The sequence below is a fragment of the Colossoma macropomum genome, unplaced genomic scaffold (genome assembly GCF_904425465.1).
Source record: "Colossoma macropomum unplaced genomic scaffold, Colossoma_macropomum, whole genome shotgun sequence".
NCBI classification, from domain to species: domain Eukaryota; kingdom Metazoa; phylum Chordata; class Actinopteri; order Characiformes; family Serrasalmidae; genus Colossoma; species Colossoma macropomum.
The window spans coordinates 8,198,887-8,223,094 of NW_023494784.1; the positions used below are offsets into that span (position 1 = coordinate 8,198,887).

General features: G+C 38.6%; 1 protein-coding gene across 1 annotated transcript in view; it reads left to right on the forward strand.

The window, feature by feature from the left end:
• pde1a (phosphodiesterase 1A, calmodulin-dependent) overlaps positions 1–24,208 on the forward strand; it is a 140,115-nt gene that overhangs the window by 806 nt on the left and 115,101 nt on the right. Inside the window, exon 2 of the mRNA XM_036577129.1 lies at positions 11,262–11,288. Within this exon, the coding sequence (XP_036433022.1) occupies positions 11,262–11,288 (27 nt within the window). The remainder of the gene's footprint in view (positions 1–11,261; positions 11,289–24,208) is intronic.

The window sequence follows — 24,208 nt, forward strand, 5'->3', positions numbered from 1 at the left end:
ACTGGGGAGAATGGGAATGGAATGGACATAATTGAAATGTGAGTTACTGGTGAGGAATTGGAATGTCAGTTACTGGAATAAACGAGAATGCCATTTACTGGAGGGAATGGGAATGACAAAAGTTATTGGAATGTAAGTTACTACTGAGGAATTGGAATGTAGGTTACTGGAATAGAACAGAATGCCATGTATTGGAGGGAATGGGAATGAAAAAGTTATTGGAGTGTAAGTTACTAGTGAAGAATTGGAATGAGAGTTACTGGAATAGAAGAGAATGTAGAAGGAATGGTAATTTAATGGAAGTTATTGGAATGTAAGTTACTGGAATAGAATTAACTGGCATTTACTCAAGGGAATGGAAATGGGAATGGAAGTTATTGGAATGTAAGTTACTAGCGAAGAATTGGAATATAAGTTACAGGAATAAAAGATTTAGTACATAAGTTACCAATAAGGAAATAATTGGAATGCAAGTTGGTAATAAGGACTTGGAATATGAAGTTCTCATAAAGAATTAAAAATCTAAGTTACTAATATGGAATTACAGTTTTAGCTACTAGTACGGAATTTAGAGTGCACACGTGTCAGTTACTGAAGTGAATGGGAATGTATATAACCAGAGGAAATAGAATGAGACATAAGTAATTGGAGTATAGATTAGGGAATAAAAGAAACTGAAGAGGATGGGAATGTTGGTCATTGGAGGCAGTGGGAGTGTAAAATATGTGCGAGAATGGGAATAAAAGTTATTAGAGGGAATGGTGATATAAGGAACTTCAGGAAATGGGAATGTAAGTTACTTATCAATGTTTACATTAGAAGTGTGGAGGCTGTGGATGTGAAAATTGAGTCAGCTTACAGGGCCAGAGACGTGTGTTTGTGAGCATATCTGCTTTACACATAGCAGTGGAAGAACTGGGAATATGCTGAGCAGTTGTTTATTGGTTTGTTGGTTAATTGATTTTAGATCCCTATCGGCTGTGCCTCAGGAGGTCCTCCTCCGGGGGGTCTTTTAAATCATCTTTTAGAGAGGAACATTGGAATTGAATCAGTTATATATAGTATAAAACGTGTTTGGTCTGTCACTGGGTTGGGGGCGGGTCTACGTTCATCTGTCAGATGCTGTTTTTTAAAGCAGTTATCTGCGGATTGATTGATCGGTTGATTGATGATGGCGATATGATTGTGCATCACTAGTAACTGCATTACATTTTTTTCTTCTTCATTGATTTTGAATATATTGCATTTAGTCATTAACCCTGGATGTATAGGTGCTATTTAAATTAGCTTATTATTATTATCATTATTATTATTATTATTATTATTATTTATGAGATTAAGTGACAGAACTGCGCTCAGAGAGGATTGTTGCTCTGATTCTCCTGTGATGACACTGAAAAAGTGCTCAGTACTGTACGTTCCGTTCATTAGCTCATCACACACTCACACTTCGGAGGGTTTTCCTTTATTTTTACCATCGTTTCACTTCAGATGTTTGTCTTATAAACACATTTCAAGCATTTAAGCTCATGCGTTTAGATCAAATTCTATTTAGGATTATAAGGAAAATTCTGTCAAAGAACTCCAAACGTTTGACTGCTACTGAAGGTCCTGGCTGTTTCCTGGCTTCTGATTGGCTGCTGTACCTATCTCTCTAGTATCTCTAAATTAGCAGTGACTGAGGGACTTTGACTTTGTTTTGAGTCAGATGAGTGCTGAGTTACAGCTCACTGAGGTGGTTGTGTCATGGTCTTTCTAATTGCAGCACCATTAGATTTCAACACAGTGAAAACTGAAGGCTGTAAAGTTCCACTTGTTGCTGCTTTCATTCTGTATCTGTTCAGGCAGCTCTTTTTACCTGTTTGGGGAAATTATGAAACAAAATAATATTATAATATTATAAATATTGTCTGTTTGAGGAAAACTGTAATATTATTTTGCATTCATGATTATTTTTTGAAAAATAAATATATAATTAATACAAACATGATGTTGCAGCAACACTGATGTACATAAACACTGTTAACATTTACAATCTTTTGCCAAAAAATTTTGGCACCTCAGCCAAGTATCAGTGCACATTTGGTGCACAACTTTTATTTAGTAGCTGAATTTAACATATTGGGGGAAATATATATAGTGCTGGGCAATATGGCCAAGATATAACATCACAATACTTTTTCACATTTTCACAATACACTCGCAGAAGAAAGGTACTAAACTGTCACTGGGGCAGGACCCCTCTTGTCACTGGGGTGGTTCTCCAAGGGTCCATCTCAGTACCTTTAGTCAGGGAACATAACTGTACCATAGTCCACTGAAATGATATGTTCTAAGCTGTACTGACTCCACACACCCCGTCTCGTCTCCAGGCTTTTATTTTACTGTTCTGTTTTAAAACATTCGGTTATGAAAAGGTATAAATACGAACTTTTCACCTGGAAAAACTTATTTAAGGTTCACAATCAGACCTTAAACCCACTGTTGTACCTTTGAGGGAACATTTACACTGTTTGTACCTTGATGAACGAAAAACATACCTGAACAGAACCTTTATTTCTAACCGTGTATGGTACAATAGTGTTTTACTTGCTTTGTTGCATTAAAAACAATTATACAGGTCTACTTGAGCTCACATAGTCAGTCAGTGTTCTTTAAGTAATGACAATATCCATATAATATCATCATAGTGCCCAGCCACATTGTATATAGGCCTCATTTTAGGCTTTATTTTTATCTAGTATGTAAATTATTCCACAAAAAAAGTCATTTTGCATTAAAAGATGTATGTAATTTGACTAGGTGAGCAATACGTTTGCATTAGACTGTGACATGACCTCTGAAAGTGGCTCGGTCTGAAAGGCCCCATTACTGCCCTTATTAACAGATCAACTTGTAATTGGAGCCCACTGGGCTGGTTCAGTGTTAGCATCCCTCTGTCCATCCTGACCCCTGCAGCCTCAGTCAAAACCCCAGAGTCTAGACAGCAGTGAGGTTAATGTGGCCTATTTGGGCAGTGACCTTAAGTCCAATGCATATGGACTGACCATACTCCAACAAACATCAGTACTGTAAGGTGTAAACTGCACTTATCTTTAAAAACAGACAAATTTAAAACAAAATTCAGACTTCAATATTGTTGCTGCTGCCATGTTTAGGTATGTGACGTACTCTTGTTTGTAGATGTGCAGATGTTTATAGATGGCAGATTGTCATACAGTGTTAGAAACAACATAAGCAGGTCTATTAGAGATTAATTAACAACAAGGCTTACAGCGCAGTGCATGATGCTGAGGCATTACTTGTTAGCTACAATAGCCTTGTAGCTCCAGTGCGATGTAAATAAGCAAACTTCAGACACCAAACGTGTCTTGGTGATCAACTGTATTTGGGGTAAGGGGGTAATTCTTTAAATTTTTCATTAAAAAAGCACAATAAACCAATATGGAGGACATTTTAGAGACTCCCAGCAGTGACACAAAGAACAGTACACTAACCCAGAGCTTGGGGTTTTCGCTTTTTATTGAGAAGTCTTCGGTTTGTACACTGTGGTCTTCCACTGCGTGGGCTAGGAGAACAGTGTTTGGGTGCCAGTGATGTAAACAAGTCTGTAGAGCTGTATGCTCAACTGTGAAATGCGACCAGAGGGAGAAACTCTATCCAGCTGTTCTTGGGAATAAACCTGCCATGTTAGTCACCTCTGAAAGTCCTCAGAGAGCCTGATCCACCTTGGGTGGCTTCACCCCCCTTTGCTGCAGCGACAGCCTCCGGGAAGACTTTACACTAGATGTTGGAACATTGCTGTGAGGATTTGATTGCGCATTAGTGAGGTCAGGTACTGATGTTGGATGGTCAGTTCTGGTTCACAAACTCATCTCAAAGGTATTGGATGGAGCTCCATCACTCCAGAGAACACAGCCCTGGGCCACAAACTCATCCCAAAGGTATTGGATGGAGCTCCATCACTCCAGAGAACACAGCTCTGGGCCACAAACTCATCCCAAAGGTATTGGATGGAGCTCCATCACTCCAGAGAACACAGCTCCACTGCTCCACAGCCCACTGCTGGGGGGCTTTATACCCCTTTAGCCCACACTTGCATTGGGCATGATGACCTTAGGCTCATGCACAGCTGCTCCAGATGTTCCTTTGCTTTTTTATGGAGATTATACAAGCAGTGTGTGCATAACTGAGCACCTGTGTCAGCAACGGGTGAACTTAAAGTAGCTCAGTTCACTTATTCGAAAGGCTGTCTGAATAGTTTTGGACATATGTATGTATATAGATCCCTATTGGCTGTGCCTCAGGAGGTCCGCCTCCGGGGGTCTTTTAAATTGTCTTTTAGAGAGGAACACTGGAATTGAATCAGTTATATATAGTATAAAACGTGTTTGGTCTGTCACTGGGTTGGGGGCGGGTCTACGTTCATCTGTCAGATGCTGTTTTTTAAAGCAGTTATCTGCTGATTGATTGATCTAATAATATAGAATCTAATAATATAGAATAAATGAACGGCTTTTGCACAGTACTGTGCAAAATCGACTAATCTGATTTAAATAAACTACTCAAATAAAAATAAATGCCATATTTAAGTGTGTCTCTGTAGAGGATGTGTAGCTTATTTTCATTTAGAAAATCAACAAAACATGCAGTTTATCCAGGAGTGTTCAAACTTTTTGCATACAACTGCACATACATATCGTTGCTGTCCGAAGAAAAACAAGTATCTCCAAAATGATAACTTTACAGGCGAAGTCAAGAACCCTCTTTACTTTCAATGGAAGTTAATGTAAAAAGGTTTTATTCTAAGTGTTTTGGAGCCTTTCTATTGGTCCATTCATCATGAAGTTTTCACATGATTTAAAGGACGACTGCCACGCTCAAATTATGTAGAAAGATGGAGATACATGCGTTTCTTTGCACAGCGATGATATTTTATGAGTTTCAGTAGTGATTGTTTCAGTAGTGATTGTTTCAGTAGTGACTGTTTCAGTAGTGATTGTTTCAGTAGTGATTGTTTCAGCTCATTTTAAGCAGACCTCAAAAACACTAGGACCAGTACACGACTAGCAAACACAGCTTTGAACAGCTGTACACACATAAAATCATATTATTATTAAAACATAAAAAAAATTCAATTCCTGCTCTACAATGCAGGTGTGTGGCTAAAACAAGGCTCCTCCTACAGACTAAAACTCTTTGTGTTTCAGTAGTGATATGAAAACATGGGACAGCATTTTTTGAATAAAGAAAGATCTTTAAAAACAAAACAAGATGATATTAAAACAACAACAACAAATATATCGCTGTTGTCGAGACCTCATGTCTCCAAAATGGTAACTTTACAGGAGAAGGAAAAACCTATTTTAATTTTAATGTAAGTCAATGGAACCAGACGTTTTTCCAAGTCATTTTGGGTCGTTTCTTTTGGTCCATTCATCATGAAATTTATACACAATGTAAAGAACAACAGGTATTTTCAAATTATGTCAAAAACTGAAAAATATCAAAAATGGAGATACGATATTTTCTTCTGACAACAGCGATATATAAATATTTCAACAGAAATATATATAACATTTTCAATAGAAAATACCCTATGAATGATGATTTTGTATATATTTAGCTTATTACTGTCTCTATTAATGCTTTAAGTTTAAATAGATCCAAACATAATCCTTGTAAATATCTAGGATTTGTATACTTTGTTAACTAACTGGGTAAAAAGGTCTGTACATGCGAAGTTCAGGCTCTTATATAGTGAATACAGTGTTCCGCAAACAACACCAAACAAAGATTTTATGAACTGTGTTTCTTTGTGAATAAATGAAATAATTAACATTAGACATTTAATTATCATCTCTGTAAGGAAGCTTGTGAAGCCACGCTTGAAGAGCTGCTGAATGGTGTTTATTTTTTGCTCTGTTTGGCTGCTGAAGATGAATAACTGTATTAAAGCGCTGCAGATTGTTGCGCTGAGTAAAGTGTGTGGTGTGAATGTGTGGAGTTCCTGTTTTGCTCCAACACACTCCAGCGTGCTTGAGATTCACACTCGATGAGACATCCTACACCACACACACACACACACACACACACACACACACACACCTCTGAACTCTACACACACACAGGACTGAGGACACACATACTCACAGGTGCCATAACACACACGTTAACACATACACACATATTGAGGTTATTGGCACATAAGCACTGTAACACACTCTCTCTTTCTCTCTCTCTCTTTCTCTCTCTCTCTCTTTCTCTCTCTCACTCTCTCTCTCGCTCTTTCTCACTCTCTCTCGCTCTCTCTCTCACTCTCTCTCTCGCCCTCTCTCACTCTCTCTCGCTCTCTCTCTCTCTCACTCTCTCTCTCGCTCCCTCTCTCTCACTCTCTCTTTCTCTCTCTCACTCTCTCTCGCTCTTTCTCACTCTCTCTCGCTCTCTCTCTCACTCTCTCTCGCTCTCTCTCACTCTCTCTCTCGCTCCCTCTCTCTCACTCTCTCTTTCTCTCTCTCACTCTCTCTCGCTCTTTCTCACTCTCTCTCGCTCTCTCTCACTCTCTCTCTCGCCCTCTCTCGCTCTCTCTCTCGCTCTCTCTCACTCTCTCTCTCACACTCTCTCTCTCGCTCTTTCTCACTCTCTCTCGCTCTCTCTCACTGTCTCTCTCTCTCTCGCTCTCTCTCACTGTCTCTCTCTCTCTCTTACACACACACACACACACACACACACACACACACACACACACACATCATAAATAAAAACTAAATAAACTTTCTGCATCATGATGCATTGATCTGGATCTGATTGATTATAAGCAATTATACTAATATTAAATCAATAATCTGCTCATTTTTTAACCCAAAATAAATAATAATTTACTGTGCAAAAGTCAGAGAGCGCTCTTTCTCAAGAAAAAAGCTAATATTCGACAGAAAACTACACTGTTCAATCTTAGAAGTTCAGTCTTAGAAGCTGGTTGATCATTTTCTGAAGTAATCAAACCCATTCAGTGGTGTTGAGGTCTGGACTCTGGGGTGGTCAGTCCATCGTTCAGCTTCTTTGTTTGATGTGTCCGTCTCCTTTTCTCAGTGAGGTTCTTCTTGATCAGCTACACATCCTTTCAGACCCACAGCGCTGAGTCGTCTTCTCACAGTGGAAGGATGGACAGAAACACCTGTGGATGTTTTCAGATCTGAAGCAGCTTGATTTTCTCCTCTCTCTCAGAGATGAAAGCTTTAAGTGCTGTTTATCTGATGGGGGCAGTTTTGGTGTCTACCAGGTCTTCCAGGTGGTTGTTAGGAGACACATTTTCTCTGTAGCTTTTAATCAGTTTTTGAACTTTAGTTTTGGAAACTCTTTTTTTTTCCTTCTGCTCAAGATACCAAAAACCAAGGCACCGACAAGACCTAGTGGTACTCGAGGGTCTTCTCTGGACAGACCAGTGACAGAACAGTCCAGCATATTGTTTCATGTCAGCTAATTAGTTAAGCTATCTGCAGCTAGCAAAGAATCATATGTAATTAGCCAAATTAGTTACTTCTGAGTGGCATAAAATGACCAAAAATGACTGAAACCAACTGAGTATATATAACTAATTGTGGTTATTATTGCGGTGATGAAATAATTGTGTAGCTGTTGTTTTGTACTTTTTGTCCAAGTCATTATTCTCTGCACGCTTTAAAACTTTGCACTCGTGACCACAAAATAAGAAGAATATCAGCCTCATTCCAGCGACTAATGTTGGTTTTGTTCAGCTGGTGAATTCAGACACAGGTGAAACACGTGGAAATGAGGTAGCATGAAAACAACTTGATCATGTGCTCTCTCAGGGATTAACTATCAAAATTTGAGGTCCATTTTGCAGAAATGTGACCTACATCACTTAGTGAGTGAACCAACTGTCTAATATGTTTACACCAACTGTCAATTTCTCCTGTAATCCTTTTTTTAACCAGCATAATTGAACCCATTAACCCATCCATAATTATTATAAACCTTCTGCTTTCATTTGTTCATTTCCCATCCCTCCATTATTCCATAAACTGCTATTACTGTTCCACGAACTGATCTGACTCCAGATTGATTTAAAGTAGTAATTATTGAATTATTTATTTATCCATTTGTTTACAGCTGTAAATACACATTAAAACTTATAAATACTAAATGTGTTGATAGTTTTGCATTGATTCTATTTCTGATTACTAATAAAAGCATGAATTAATAAATATGTTACAAATAGCTTTTTTCTACCAAACTCCAGCTAACGGGAAGGTAGGCCTCTCATACAGCTAACCAGACATCATAGACTCATTATATTATGTTATAAGTAGGAACCACAATAGAACAACTTTCAACTACGATTCATTTCTCAATTGTTCTTTAATGTAGCCGACCACTGAGCTTGTAGCCTAAACTGAGCAGTTACAGGAACCAGGCTGAAACATACTGACTTAAGAAGCAATGTTATGAGTCTTCTATATGAAAAATGAATTATAGGGTTGGCATCAACAGATTATTAACTGATTATGCAGAAATGACCCCAACACCCACTGAAAGAGTTGTAAAAGAAGTTCAAGGGGATTGTTTGGTGGTTTCAGTGGTAGGGCTGGGGGGGCTGTTTTCTGGCACAGCACTCAGCTCTCTAACATAGCCATCTTCCATCCTCAACAGAACTGTAAGGCTGGCTTTACGTGAAGAAACTTGCATGCAACTTCAGTTGCTTGAAACCTGCAAGAAGCTAAATTGCACTTGAGTTGTGCAATGTAAAGTGTCCTGCAACTCAGCTGCAACAGCTAAGCATAATCTGTTGATTACCTTCATGAACTCTCCTATTTATATCATAGTTGTGTTGTATTTGAGCCTATAGTGTATGTTTTTACCACCCAACCACCTCGAGAAGACAAAGTCACTCTAGGTATTGTAGTGTAGCATCTTTTGCAGAGATGAACAAAGCAGGCGGTTAAGTCAATGGGCAAACCACAGCTGTGGTCAGCTTAGAGGCTTGACTGAATGTTACATGTGTCTATTTGTGTTGACGTGTTTCTTAGACACTTCAGATGTGAAATATGTGGGACTTTTCTGTAAAGGTTTTACAGCTATTCAGTACATTTGTGCAAGGGAAGGCCATCCCCTTGGTCAAAAATAAAAGTCAAAAAACATTCCCTCTTTGTAAAATGACCCCCTTCCTATTCATCCCCTCATAATTAACATGATGAAAATATGGATAATAGAGATCTCAAGTGGTATCACATAATCCAAAGGGGATGGAACGAGGAGGGGGTCATTTTATAAAGAGGTGATGGTTTTTGACTTTGACCGAGGAGATGGCATCCCCTCGCATCCCCCTGCAGAAGAGGTGGTTTTGGTAGAATCTGGTAGCATTTGGTAAAAAGGTAGAATCGCATGATTTAACTTTCTTATTGGTTGTGTTGTGGAATGTTTGGTACAGCATCATCAGGGTTCTGAGGGTCGCAGTTTTCCTACTAAATTGGACTAGTTTGAGGAGCCAGCTGTGGGAGAAAAATCCCAGATTTTCAGCTTGTGGCAGATGGATTTTAAGCAAACTTTGGGATGGAGAGTTTTGGTGGACCTGGCAACTATGCCCTCCGTATAAGGAATGCTAAAAATACAGCACAATCTGAGGACTATTGGAGCTTGAGTTATCATGTCTGATGTAAATGTTGTTGGTAATCGCTGTGGAGGGTTTTGTTAGAGGGGAAAAATGCTGACTAACCCCTTAATGGCCAGGGCCTGCAGGTGGACCCAAAGTTTTATTACACGCTTCTATGACCTAAGAATAGCTCAGCCAGTTTGCCCTGAAGTCCCTGTAGATACTGAATAATAAGCCTTATTATGTAATAAGGGATTTGAAAGGGTTAAAGAACTAACAAGTCCAGAGGCACCAGTAAATTATCTAGTGTAACATGTAGTGAGCAGGACAGAGTAGCTCATGTCTTAAACTGGCTTCACACAGTGAAACTTTGATGCAACTAGTTGGATGTTGTGAGTTGCCTGCAACATACTTAGTGCATTTTGACAGTTGCATACAACATATTCAGTTACTATGCTGACCAAATTAGCAGCTTGTATTTTTGATACACCATATTGTTCTTGCTGTAAAGTTATCTTTGAGATGTAATTCCTATATTTGCAGAACTTTTATTAACTTTGTGCATTTTTTTCAGTGGTTGTTGTCATTTTTTTGTTCTATATCTGTACATCTATATTCTATCTATCTATCTATCTTCTATCTATCTATCTATCTAGAGATCTTTATTATAGATGTGGGTTTTTATCTGTGAGGTGTGTGTTAAGCCTTTGTAAATTTGAAAATTAATGTTTCAGTAACCATTACGGTTTAAGCCCACTTGATGAACAATTTCATCACAGAGCGCATCTCATTCTCCTCTTCTGTAATAATTTCCATCATTTCAGTTCCAAATGAATTTAAGCTCTGGGTAAAATTAGAACAATCGAGAGAGCAGAAAATGAATCTAGCTATGTAGATTATTTTAGCAGCAGGCTAAAAAGGAATAAACAGTTGTTAGCATTATCTAGCTAGTTAACACAGCTGGTTGCAGAAAGATTGGCTTTGAGAAACTCTTGTTTGTTGTTATGGATCAGGAAACTGACAAAGTGAAAAACTACCAAACTTGAGTCAGTCACTGGGGCGCTGTCTCCTTTCCAATCACCCAGTGAACCATTTTCTCTTTAATTTTCTTGTCATTTGATCTGGTAAAATAAGTAATTTAAAAGTGTGTTGTTCGGTTTAATCATGCGACTTGTTATCAGCGTTTTGGTTTCATGAAACTTGAGATGCTTGCAGCTGTTGCAGCTGAGTTGCAGGACGCTTTACATTGCACAACTCAAGTCTAATTAAGCTTCATGCAGGTTTCAAGCAACTGAAGTTGCGTGAAAGTTTCATCACATAAAACCAAAAAACTCTTGAGGATAGAAGGCGGCTATGTTAGAGAGCTGAGTGCTGTGCCAAAACACAACCCCCAGCCCTGTCATTGTTGGTTGAAATCACTAAACCATCTCCTCGAAATTGTTTTACCGCTCGATCACGGGGTGTCGGGGTCCGTTCCTGTCACAGCCTGAGGTTTCCTAATGAATAGGATCTTCTCCTAAAGAATCCTGATCAGAATATAATGTCACAGATTGACATTTGTACTTCTGAGGAGTTCAGCTGCCTGAATTTTTGTCTTCCGTTCAGAAAATTCACCTCTGATCTGACACTCTTTCGTTTTGTTTTGCAGGCAGAAGTACAAAAACACCTCTCAGAGGTAAGCACTGCGTCATCCTCTTCCTTTGGGATTTATGCTGCAGTAACTCATTTGGCAAATGAACTGTGAATCACTTCACTGGATTTCATGCATGACAAATAATGCATGACAAATACTGGCATTATGGAGCAAAATAACTCCAAAAATGATTGATTATTCGCTAATGCACCAGTTGCACTCTGGCCAGACTCAGTCTCTCTGTCCAGGCTGTGCTTATTTTCTGTCTTTATTCCTGTTTTATTTCCTGTATCTGTGTTGATTTGAGATGGAATCGGGAAAATCTGCAGTTGACTCCTGTGTTATTTGGTAAAAGTGGTTTAGGCCTGCTGAAGAATTATCTGTAGAGACTGTGGTGGGGTTTGTTACTAGGCTGTTCAGTAGCTGAATAGGTTTGTGCAGTACCTTTCTGGTGGGGGAGATATTTAAGCTGGTGGTGTTTGTTGATAAAATGTGGAAGAGTAAGCTGGTGTGATATCTCAATGTTTCTGTTGAATGGATGTGTTTGTGTTTGTCTTATTGGCATGGCTGCAGTGATGAATGACAAAATGAGCAATCTTTAATTTTAAAAACATGCTGATGTTCATCTTTTGGTTGATTCTTTGTTTACCTAAAGGGTTCATATCCTATATTTTGCGTATGTTTTCTTTTTTTCCTTTGAGGTTCACTTATAAGTTTTGTGTGGTTTTATGTACCAACAACCATCACAACTCTTTTTAAATGACCATTTTCCAAGCTCTTTTTATCCCTAACAATAAGCAGTCTGTTTTTTGTTAATGTGCCTTTAAGACTGATGTATGCAAACGAGCTCTGTTCTGATTGGCTGCCCTGTATTGCCTCTTTTAAAAGCAGACTGGTACACTCTTTATAACTTCTGCACGTATGTGAGAAACTAAACTGCTGTAGGCTGAATTGGCAGAAATCTGTAAATGTGATGGTTTTTGTGACATCACAAAAACAATGAATACAAAACAGGCTGTTTTTCCAGAAAATGTATATGGACTGTATAGATTATGGAGTAAATGCTATTTGATATTTAATAATATTTACATAGTAAATCAAGCTCTTCTAATGTGTAAAAGTGAGGATTGTAAGCGGTGAAGACGTCAGTAATGCATTTTATATATAATGCACTTTAGGTGAAAATCTTGAGATGCTCAATCAGTGGTGCATTATGGGAAGCCCTGCTGCAGGTGATGGGTGTATAGGGGATTGTGCTGCTGTTGGAGACGAGAGAAGATGAGCTGCAGTGTCATTGAGTGAAGAGCACACTGAAATGTAAAGAGGTCTCGGAGTGAATGATTACAGTAAAGAATGTGCTCCATTGTGTGATGCTGAAAGGTGTGTGTGTGTGTGTGTGTGTGTGTTAGTGGCGGGGGTGGATGTGTGTGTGTGTGTGTGTGTGTGTTAGCTGTGAGTGCTGTAATGCCTCCACTCTGCTCTCACAGCCTGTATTTCTCTGACTCTTTCACACAGAGAACAGCCTGGGCGCTCCAGGTGCGATTAAGTGGCCCTGTCGTTAAACACTCTCTCCCTCCTGAGGCTCGCACAATGTTTTTTATGTAATACATCTCCTAAAATGTGCTTTTCAACAATAGCCTGCCAACGGAGCGCCAAGCTGCAGCTAACGATTATCTCTATAATCAACTAACCTATGGAAAAAACTGTTAAGCCTGTCTGCTCTTCGCTTCCTCTCCTTTTGCCTCTGATATCATTCAAACTAAGCCTGCACCATAAACTGAGTCCTCTTATTTGGGTGGACAGTAACCACAGTAAGTGGTTAGGTACGGTTAATCATAATAATAGTAATGATAACAATAATAATTAATGATGCACCCAAATGACCAAAACTGAAACCGAATGATGCAGTCAGCCAAAACCTTAAATCCAAAAAAGAAAGAGTTCTTTAATATATTATTTGCTGTTTTATTTATGCCTTTCAATTAACATAATAATGCTGATTATGCTTCAAAGGAATCTTGGGAATATTGGGAAACAGAACTGAAGGGAGGATCAGCTTGCTAAATATTAAATATTAGAAGTTGTAAAATTATTGAAAATATAATGATCGATTTCCCAAATGCGTCTAAAGCTGAGCCTAACCACTATAATGATGGAAAACACCTTGTTTTTAGAATGTAAAGTGTGTGAACGTGACTTTGGAACTCCCATCTAGCAGTCTGAAGCTCCTCCAGCAGGGGACGACATCAGCACACTAGTCGCTTTAGTGTTTGTCATTTAGAGAAGAAAAAGCCATGATATGATTCAAAGTTCTGTCAGCACAACAAGTGATTGTCTTGTATGATGCATTGACACAATTGAAGCCATATCGCCCCCTACACTTCCTGTAGTGTATTACAGTCTGTCAGAGTGACTGTGTGGATCATATGAACATTATAGAGCTTTTTAAATGAAACAGTAGAAGCCATATCGCCCCCTACACTTCCTGTAGTGTATTACAGTCTGTCAGAGTGACTGTGTGGATCATATGAACATTATAGAGCTTTTTAAATGGAACAGTAGAAGCCATATTGCCCCCTACACTTCCTGTAGTGTATTACAGTCTGTCAGAATGATCATATGTGGATCACATTAACGTTGTAGAGCATTTTAGAGCCTTTTACACTAATTTAAATTGAAATTAAATGTCCATATCATACCATATGCTTGCCATTACAAAACTTTGCATCTCAGTATTGGTAACTTTAAAATAAAGAAAAAATATTCTTAACTTTAATGAACATCAATGCAATAGTATTTTATTTATAGTAATTTTGGTCCATTTCTAATGGTTCATTCATCAAGAAATATCCACAAAACGATAAAATATGAGTTTTTAGAAAAAGAGTGTTTTGAGGCGACAGCATCAATATTAATACTGAAGAGCATTATCAAGCTATTTTTTTTAAAGTAATCAAAAATGTGCTCATTTTTTCATAACCACTGCTGTTAGAAAGTAGAGTAAATAGCTTTTCTGCTGGTATGGTTGATTCCTTGCAGTGATGCTGAGTCCTGGGCAATGTACATTAATCACTGTATTCCCTGTATGGTATTCACACTGAAGTATTAAAATTATTGTTATTATTTTGTGAGGTTTTACAGTTCCAGTCAAAGGCTTGTATCATCTGACTGAGTGTTAGTTTTTCACACAGGACACTGATGCCTATATATGAACTGATTTCCAAGAATTCCACATTATTTTTTTAAATGCCACCAACGAGTAGTTCTGAGTGGCTGGTGGAGTATCAGCTTGTGTATCTTCTTCAGTTCTGTTGAAGAACTGCAGGTGGCTCCTCAGAAACCTGTTGAGAGAATGTGTGTATATGTGTAAAGTTACATCAAGATATAGAGGGGTAGTTTCTGAAAGTATCACTTTATTGCTCTTTGTATAATAAATGTTATACTATACTATACTATACTATACTACACTATACTATAATATACTCCATACATTAATGTACTATACTATATTGTCTTATATTATATTCTATAATATGCTCTACTACAAAATATACACATACTTTACAATATACACTACTGTACTGTACTATACTATATTCCATACTGTTCTGTGTTGTACTACACCACTGCATACTATACACATACTAAACTGTACTTCATACTATACTATTGAAGAATCCAAACCCCAACGAACCAGGGAACTAGGTCTGTTGTCTGGAGAAATGAAGTTTATTCGTTGTGCGCACAGGTTTCAGGCAACCAGCCAGCCCGTCAGACATTGGACTGACGCAGTTTTTTAGTTGGACCGATGTCAAGATTAGACCCAGCTTATACATGACAAGTAACAGGTGTGACAAACATGACCATATAGGGAGAAACACAAAATAGGCAGCCTAAAATACCACTTCAGCACCTTCACACACACTACAGAACGTATAACACAGCACATTTCACAACAACAAATTCCTTCACTATACTAGACTATACTAGACAATACTATACTATACTGTGCTATACTTTACTATACTATATTGTACAGCACTATACTATACTATACGATATTATACTGTACTATACTATACTGTACTATACTGTACTGTACTGTACTATACTATATTATATTATACTATACTATACTATAGTATACTATACTATAATTTATTCCATACTATTCTATTCTGTACTGTACTATACTGTGCAATACTGTATACTATAAGTCATACAATACTCTACTGTGTACTACACACATACTGTACTGTACTCCATAATATACTACACTACACTATATTATACCATACTGTACTATTCTATACCATGTTAGTATTCTAGGACTTTTGCATTTTTGCATCTTCACACTATCACTTACTATTGTTATAGTTATTACTAATATTTCACTGTTATTGCACTGCAGTAATGTAATGTTTACTATGCTTTGACACCTAGCAAGGAAGTAGTAATTTCACTATGTATGTATGATGACAGTAAATATATTCTATTCTATTCTATTCTATTCTATTCTATTCTATTCTGCACTCAAATTTAAAACATACAGTACTGTGCAAAGGTCTTTTGTGTTTAAAATTATTTCCCCCTGCAATAAAAACACTTTATAACATTAGAATAAATGAAAGGTGGCAATACGACAGATTTGATCTTTATTGTGATAAGTTACATGACAGTATTTTTATTAGCATGGTGTGGAGATATGAACACTTCAGAAACTACTTAAAGAACACTGAAGAACTGTATGTTTCATTACAAAGAGAGCACAGTCTGTGCAATGTTGAATAGGAATCATTGTACTTAGTGCAATGCATAATCAATATATAATATAATGTAGTGGTATATTGCATATTGTTGCATTGTATAAGATCATATATTACATTTTTCTTGAATTATTTATTTTTCCTCAAAAACTGTGTGTTTTTTATGCACCAAAAGCAGTCATAATTCATTTTTACAGGACCATTTTCCAGCCTCCCTTTATCCTTTAGAATGAAACAGGCTGTTTTTGTTATGCCTTTAAGACTGCTATATGGAAATTAGCTCTGTTCTGATTGGCTGTACTGTTGTGTCGCATTCAAAAAAGCAATCCAAGATGAAACACTTCTTATAACTTCACTTTGTTTGGGTGGGGCTTAACTGCTATAGGCTGAATGGGTGGGGCTAAACTGCTGTAGGCTGAATAGGTGAATTTATGTAAATTTATTTTCATGGAATCACAAACACAATGGATCGTAAGTGGGGTTGTATTTTTACAGTTTAGTTTCCGTATATGGGCTGTATGGTCTAAGCGGAGTGTTTTGATACTGTAACGATGTTTATACACCTCATCAAACTTATGTATACAAAATGAGGTTTTCCATGATGTGGCCTCTTTAACCAATCAGTGTTTATCTCCCAGATAAATAACATTATGTGTTAGTTCCTCAGATGGCCTGAGATTTTCCCACAGTTCTGTACGACGCTGTGCTTTGTATAAATAGGATGCTTCTGATCTAAAGTCACACCTCATATAGCAGCTCAGATCAGTGTGTAACATGCAGACTGTATTCGTGTAAGAGCGTTATTTCTCCGAGTCGTACTGGGCTGCGTGATTTCTGTTTGTTCTCTGTGTTTTGTGCATCAGTGTTTTTGTTGGAGGTTAGTGTGACTGCCGAAGCCGAAGCGTGATGACACCTCCTTCCTGGAACTGATAAGTGGCTGCTGAAGAGCAGCTACGGTTACATTCGCTCACGATGCGCCTCTTTCTGTGAACTGGAATAGTGTATTCACCAATAAGAGAAACGTCCTGCTGCGCTGGATGGAAACACTATGTCTAATGTATAATGCCTCAGATGATGATAAAAGTGGTGTTAAACATGGAAAATATGTAGGTGTGACATATTTAGACAGTTTTATATCAGGACCAAATATATTCACATTGTACTTTAGACTGTATTAACCACTGTATCACCCCCACACCTGGTTTTCGAGTGTGTCCTTGACCCTTGGAACTGAGTTACAGGGTAATGGTTGAAATCCTCCACCCTGAAATGAGACCCTCAAATAAAAATAGCGTCACTTCATTAACAGCTACCAGCGCTGCTCTGTAGGCGACCCTGCCAGTCTGCAGTGACAGCAGAGGAGGGTAAAGTTCAGCTCCTCACTGCTGGGCTTTAGTTACATTTAGGGCATCATATGCCTTCAAAGAGGGGGGTAACTATTTATTATCACCCCCCCTAATTCTTCAGTGATATGAGCTGAAGTCAGACATTTGTCCTATTAATCAGCTTCTTGTTCGAATTCTCCCATTTCTCCCAGTTCTGTTGCCTGAGGTGCCAGAATGTAACTGCTGCACTATTTAAGGTGGAACCGGAAATTTAGCTAGCTAGCTACCGAGATGTCAGAACTACTAGCAATTTTTTATGCTTGTTATGAAGAAAACGACCATAATACCATGAAACAACCTCCAAATGGAAGTTTTTCAGAGATACTCCAGAGTGATATGAGAAAAAAAGAAAAACTGGCAAGACGGCTGAACAAGAGACCAAAGAAACCCACAAATGTAAGAATTTTTCCATTACAAAATTATGATAACCATTTCATTTCATTCATTCTAAGATAATGAAATGGTGACAACCTTGGAGTAACAACAGCTCAGCCATGAAGCACAAGAATTACGCTTTAGGAGCTTCATGAAATGGGTTTCCATAGCCGAGCAGCTGCACACAAGTGTGCATAGTGATCTTACATTTAATAACTTCTTGTTAATCCCAAGATTAATTTAGCCAAGCGTCGGCTGAAGGGGTGTAAAGCACGCCATTGCTAGACTCTAGAGCAGTGGAAACGTGTTCTCTGGAGTGATGAATCACACTTCTCTATCTAGGAATCTGATAGATGCATGTGGGTTTGGTGGATGCCAGGAGAACGTTACCTACAGGAACAGTAAAGTTGGGTGGAGGTGGGATAATGGGCTGGGGCTGTTTATCAGGGTGGGACTAGTAATTTTAGGCAATTACGTGCTTCTAGCTTTGTGGCAGCAGTTTGTTGAAGACCCTTTCTTGTCCCAGCATGACTGAGCCCCGAGCACAAAGCGAGGTCCCTAAAGACATGGTTTGATGAATTTGGTGTGGAGGAACTGCAGTGGCCTGCACAGAGCCCTGACCTCAACCCTGCTGAACACCTTTGGGATGATATATAATGTTGATTGTGAGCCAGGCCATCTCATCCAACATCAGTGTCTGATCTCACAAATGCTCTTCTGACTGAATGGGCAAAAATTTACACAGCTACACTCTAAAATCATGTAGAAAGCTTCCCAGAAGAGTGGAAGCTGTTATAACTGCAAGGTGGGTCAACTCCATATTAAAGCCTATGGATTTAGAATGGTCAGGCGTCCACATACTTTTGGCCATATAGTGTATGTTTGAATAATAAGTAGGACACTAGGGAGCTGCAAATAAAGTATGTAAATAATTTATCATTTAATAACTTCTTGTGAATCCTAAAAATTCATGCAACATTAAATACTATCTCTAACAATGTTTTATGCCTAGTTTCAGATATTTAAATCTACTTTATGCAAACATTTATTGTATTAAATTGTATTAAATTTCAGAAAGTATTGATATGATATGTGGACTTTTGAACAGCAGTACAGGAGCAGCTATATTTGAACTTGTCAGACTACAAACTGCTAAAAACTTGTCCCGGGTCATCATGAAGGTGCATATAACCCTTGGCTGGGGCTTCAGATTGTGTATCCACTAGAGGCCCCCATTCAGCTGCTCCACTAAAACATTCATCCTCATCTCAGCTGCTTTCTGCTCTTCTCTCTCCACATCAGCGCTGAAAAGTTCCACACAGTAAACTACAGGGCTCAGTTCATCTAATCTGATCTGTTTCAAATAAAACTTTACTTGATGCAGATGTGTGCATAAATTTTATCATGAATAATATATATTACATTTTACAATTTTGTCTTTGTTTACTCACTTTTGTCAGTGATTATGTTGATATTTAGGTGAAAATGTGAAAGCAAGTGAACACATTCTCTACAGAGAACACACTTAAATAAGATTAAAGATCGAGAGTTTCAGATTAAACCTAAAGCGTCAACACTGCCGGGGACGGTAGCACCACAGTAACCACGTCCCAGACAACAGCTTCATCTAGACAGGCTCCAAACTGGAATCAGATACTATTTTGGGGGAAAGAGTGCTTTGTTTTATTTTGTTCTACAGCGACGTCATAAGATGGCACTTACTGCTGTCAATCAAGCAGTTATTTACAGACCTACGTGATAAATGTCAACCAATCAGTTTCACTCAGTCCCACAGTGCATGCAGACATTACTGCGTCAGTAAAGAAGGCTGAAATCAGGACCGCTGTGAGGTCAAAAGGCAATTTACAATGCCCTTCGCGCAGAGTAGAACACACGGAAAATGAAAGGCTTTGCACAAGAGCGCTGATTGCATTCCTGTTTCAGGTTATTACAGGAGGTGCTCATGTTCGGTACACTTTTCTGAATAGACTCGAACAACATCAGAGTTCCAGCGTGACAATACTGTTCAACACAAACGTCACATAATGCCATAATGTTTCTGTACAGGAGGCCAGTGTTGTCCATTGTGCCTCAGCTCAATATAATCTTTGGTCTTCACAAAAAGCTAATATACTGATTATGAAAAGAGACAATAGGCATTTTATATTTTAGTCATTGTTCTTCTGTAAGTCATTATTTCTTTCTGTAAAAAAGAAAAAAACATACATGTATTTCTACCTGGAAGACTCTCGAGACGAACGTTAAGGAAGAAAAATGTTTTAATGATGTTTAACAATTTGATAGGTAACAATTTTTTGTAAGTCCTCGGTGCAGGCCCTGTCATCGGCCCAGGTCTTCAAACATGTAGACCCTCACAGATAGGGACTGCAGGGGCAGAGCCTACCCCCTGGGCAACTGGACGGGGACCAACTGGTGACGGTGGGGAGGGAGGAAGGGAGCAATGAAATGTCAGTATCTGAAAGCAGCAAAGGAGCTGGAAGCTTGTGATTGGTCATATATATATATATATATATATATATATATATATACACATATATTTCGCTGCTGTCGGATCAAAACCTCGTATCTCCAGAATGGTAACTTCACTGGAGAAGGAAAAACACAAGGTCTTGTTCCGACAAATGGAATGCTGTCAAACAGCCTTGATGCATTTTCAAATAAACATTCAGGACCAAAATCATGAAATTTTGCAGTATACAGTATACTATATAATTTGCAGTATAAAGACATTGAGATAACCTAGAAATCTTGATTCTTACATCTCCCAGCATTCATTTGGACTGTTACAGCTGGTGTGGGAGTGGCTATATCAGTACTACCTGGTACCCCCTCATCTACTGCGGGTCATTTAGCTTTTATTCTGAGATTTCTGTGTAACTGACAAAAGATTTTATTGTCAGTCAATGTATTGTGTCGTTCAATATCATGCATGAAAAAATCACTGAAAAATTGTAAATGACAGAACAATTGCTGCTATAAATAACCCAAACTACATTTTTTTTTTTAAATTTTTACCCGATTTTTCTCCCGAATTTAGTCGTCTCCAATTCCACCCGCTAGGTAGGACTCCCCCAGTCACACGATGCTATCAACGCTAGGAGGGTGAAGGCTAACACAGGCTTCCTCTGAGACCTGTGAAGCCAGCCACTGAATCTTTTTGAACTGCCGCTCACGCAACGTCACTAGACAGCTGAACGCGCTCGGAGGAACGCGCTTCGAGTACAGCTTGGCTTGACCCGCCATCCTTCAAGGCGCGCGGAAGGCAAGCATCAAGACTGTTCTCTGTGCTGGCACCCAGGTGGTGGAACGAACTCCCACTGGCTGTCCGAACAGCAGAGTCTCTCGCTGTCTTCAAACGCAGACTGAAGAAACACCTGTTTATTCAGCACCTAAATGAGCACTAAATTAAATTAAGTATTGATTGTAATGTATTGTACTGTACTTATGTATTGTATTGTATTGCACTGTTCTGTGTTTAACTCTGTCCCTTTTTCACTAGGTGTCAATGACCTTCTGATTCTACCAGTATCTGAGCTTAGGACTGGCTTTCTCTCTAACCTATTGGTAGCTAGCGAAGATTCTTTCTCTGGATAGACAAAGCACTTTTTGTAAGTCGCTCTGGATAAGAGCGTCTGCTAAATGATGTAAATGTAAATGTAAATGTAAGAGATTTCAAGAAGGATTTAGGCCCAATCCCATTTTGCCTCTTGAGAAAAAAACACTACCCCTTATAACTCAGTTCCAAGAGGCAAGGTAGCACTCCAAAACAAGGGGTAGGGGTGAAAATAAGAAATGGGATTAGACCTTAAAGTTTGCACTTTTGAAGCAGAATTAAATCCAGGCTGGAACTCAGTATTTCCGTGGACATTTGGCAGAAACAGAGAACCCGATCTGAGCTGATGTAGGCTGTCTGTAACTCAGCTAACACTGCTTCAGCTGCTGGAAAGAGCGCTCAGTTGAATGCTTCTCTCAGTTCTGCAGAGTTGGCTGAAGTATTGTGTATTGAAGTTTGTTTTTCATTCATAAGCTGAGCTCATAGACTCCAGTACATGTTTACTTCTTGTGCTGCAGCTGCCGTCGTATCTCCTCTATTGCTTCCAATTCAGTTAAAAATGAGGTGCTTTTCAAGTTGCTGTAGAATCAGCTCTGAAAATGTAAACACTAGACCTGCCATTTTAAACTCCAGCTGCTGCTGTGAGTAGTTCTGTATTCCCTGTTGCTAAGGCTGCAAGTGGGAAGTGGGTTAGTGGATGGTGGTGGATGCACTGTTTCTGTTGTGAGTGCGTTTGAAGGGGTTGAGCGAGTGAATGGTGAATTTGGAGTGACTGAATGGAAGAGTCAAGCTGCTGCAGTGATTCTTGGGAGATAAATCCTCTCTCTGTTTAAAACTTGGCCAAAAACGTCACTGGTGCTGTTTTTTCCTCGCTTTCTTCCTTTGAAGCGGCCTTGATGGCAAAAATCACATTTTTAAAACCTTTGGCTTGACGCTGCCACTTCTGACACTAGAAACTGGCTGAACATTTCTCACATTTTGAATAATAATAGCCCTGTTTTTTAAATGGAATGTCTTGCTTTTCATTTTAGTGCTCATGCTAACAGGTCAGGGCTTCGGCTTTCAGACCAGTGCAGAAGTGCATCCCAGAAGTGGAACAGAAGCTGTACAGCATCTGGAGAACAGACTGGAACCTGTTTTTTCATAGACATATGAAAATCAGAGTGTTGGCCTGTCATTGGGTGATTGAGTTAGCTCTCCAGTGATGCCACAATGACACCATCCATGGCCAGAAGAGAGCATAGTTGTCCTCTCTCTTTCTTTGGGTGGGAGGATGGTCCTCCCTCTACCCCACCTACTTCGCACAATGCTAGCCAACACAGCATCTGTTATCTGAAGTAATAGAATTCTCAGCTAGTGTTCTCCTCCAAGTGTGTTGAGCCTGGATTTTATCTTATGTATTAAGATGCTATATTGTTGTAATTTTAATGGTTTATTGATTATTTTTTTAATTTACTACTATGAGTATTATTATTATTACTTTTTAGTATTTGTTATGTTTTTACTATTAAACATCTCAGTCCATGATCTTTTTATTGGCTTGGCAACATTGTAAATGAGGGTCTCCCTCAATGTTCTCTGAGTTTAAATAAAGGTTGATTGATTGACTGATTGATTGATTGATTGAAAGAGAAAGTATATGCAAAACAGGCCTTATATTTCCAAAATGTGAGGAATGTTTGACTAGGTCTCATTGTTAAAAAACCTTCATCATGCTTGAGGTTGGAAAAATGTGATTTTTGCCACCAAAGCCACATCAGTGAGAAAAACAAGGAGAAAAACAGCACCAGTGACGTTTTTGGGTGTGTTTTAAACAGAGAGAGGACTCATCTCCCGAGAATCACTGTAGTGGCATGACTCCAATTCAGTCACTCCCACTGACTCACTCAACCCCTCCCCTCTTAAACTCACTCACAACAGAAACGCTGCATCTACAACTATCCGCTAACCCAGATCCTGAAACTCACAACAGAACAGGCCATCCTACCAACCGGGTATATATATATATATATATATATATTGCTCTTTATCCAACAGTTAGCACCACATAGTGTGTGTGTGTGTGTATTATATTATTATATTATAGAATAATACATATATATCGCTGTTGTCGTAAGAAAACCTCGTATCTCCATTTTTGTCGTTTTCCAGTTTTTGACATAATTTGAAAATGCCTGTTGCTCTTTACATTGTGTGTAAATTTTATGAAGAATGGACCAAAAGAAACGGCCCAAAATGACTTGGAAAAAAGTCTGGTTCCATTGACTTACATTAAAAGTAAAATAGTTTTTTTCCTTCTCCGGTAAAGTTGTCATTTTGGAGAGGTTTTCTTCTGACAGCAGTGATATAATAACTACATATATTATTTTCAAATCAACTTTCGGAACCAAAATCATACAGTTTTGCAGAATACTTCTAAAGACATTGAGAGAACATAGAAATCTTGCATCCTGCATCTCCCAGAGTTCATTTGGACTCTTACCACTAGTGTGGGCGTGGCTATATCAGTACTAGCTGGCATGGCCATGCCCCCTCATCTACTGCGGGTCATTTAGCTTTGTAACTTCATAGAGATTTCTACATAAATGATAAGAGCTTTAATTCTGTGTCAGTCATTGTATTGTGTTGTTGAATGGCATGAAAAAGGTGCGTCTACAACCATCCAAGGGAAAACAGAATGCAAGAAAAATGTAGGATATACTTGAGACCTTAGTGATAACAAAAGCGTGTTGAACCTTCATATGATCATTTCTGGTTTAAAGCTCATTTAAACAAGTGGAGAAATTGTGTGAAAAGTGCAGATTAGAAACTTTCAATCCATTTCACATCCGTGCTGCTTAGTCGAACAGTGGATTTTTTATT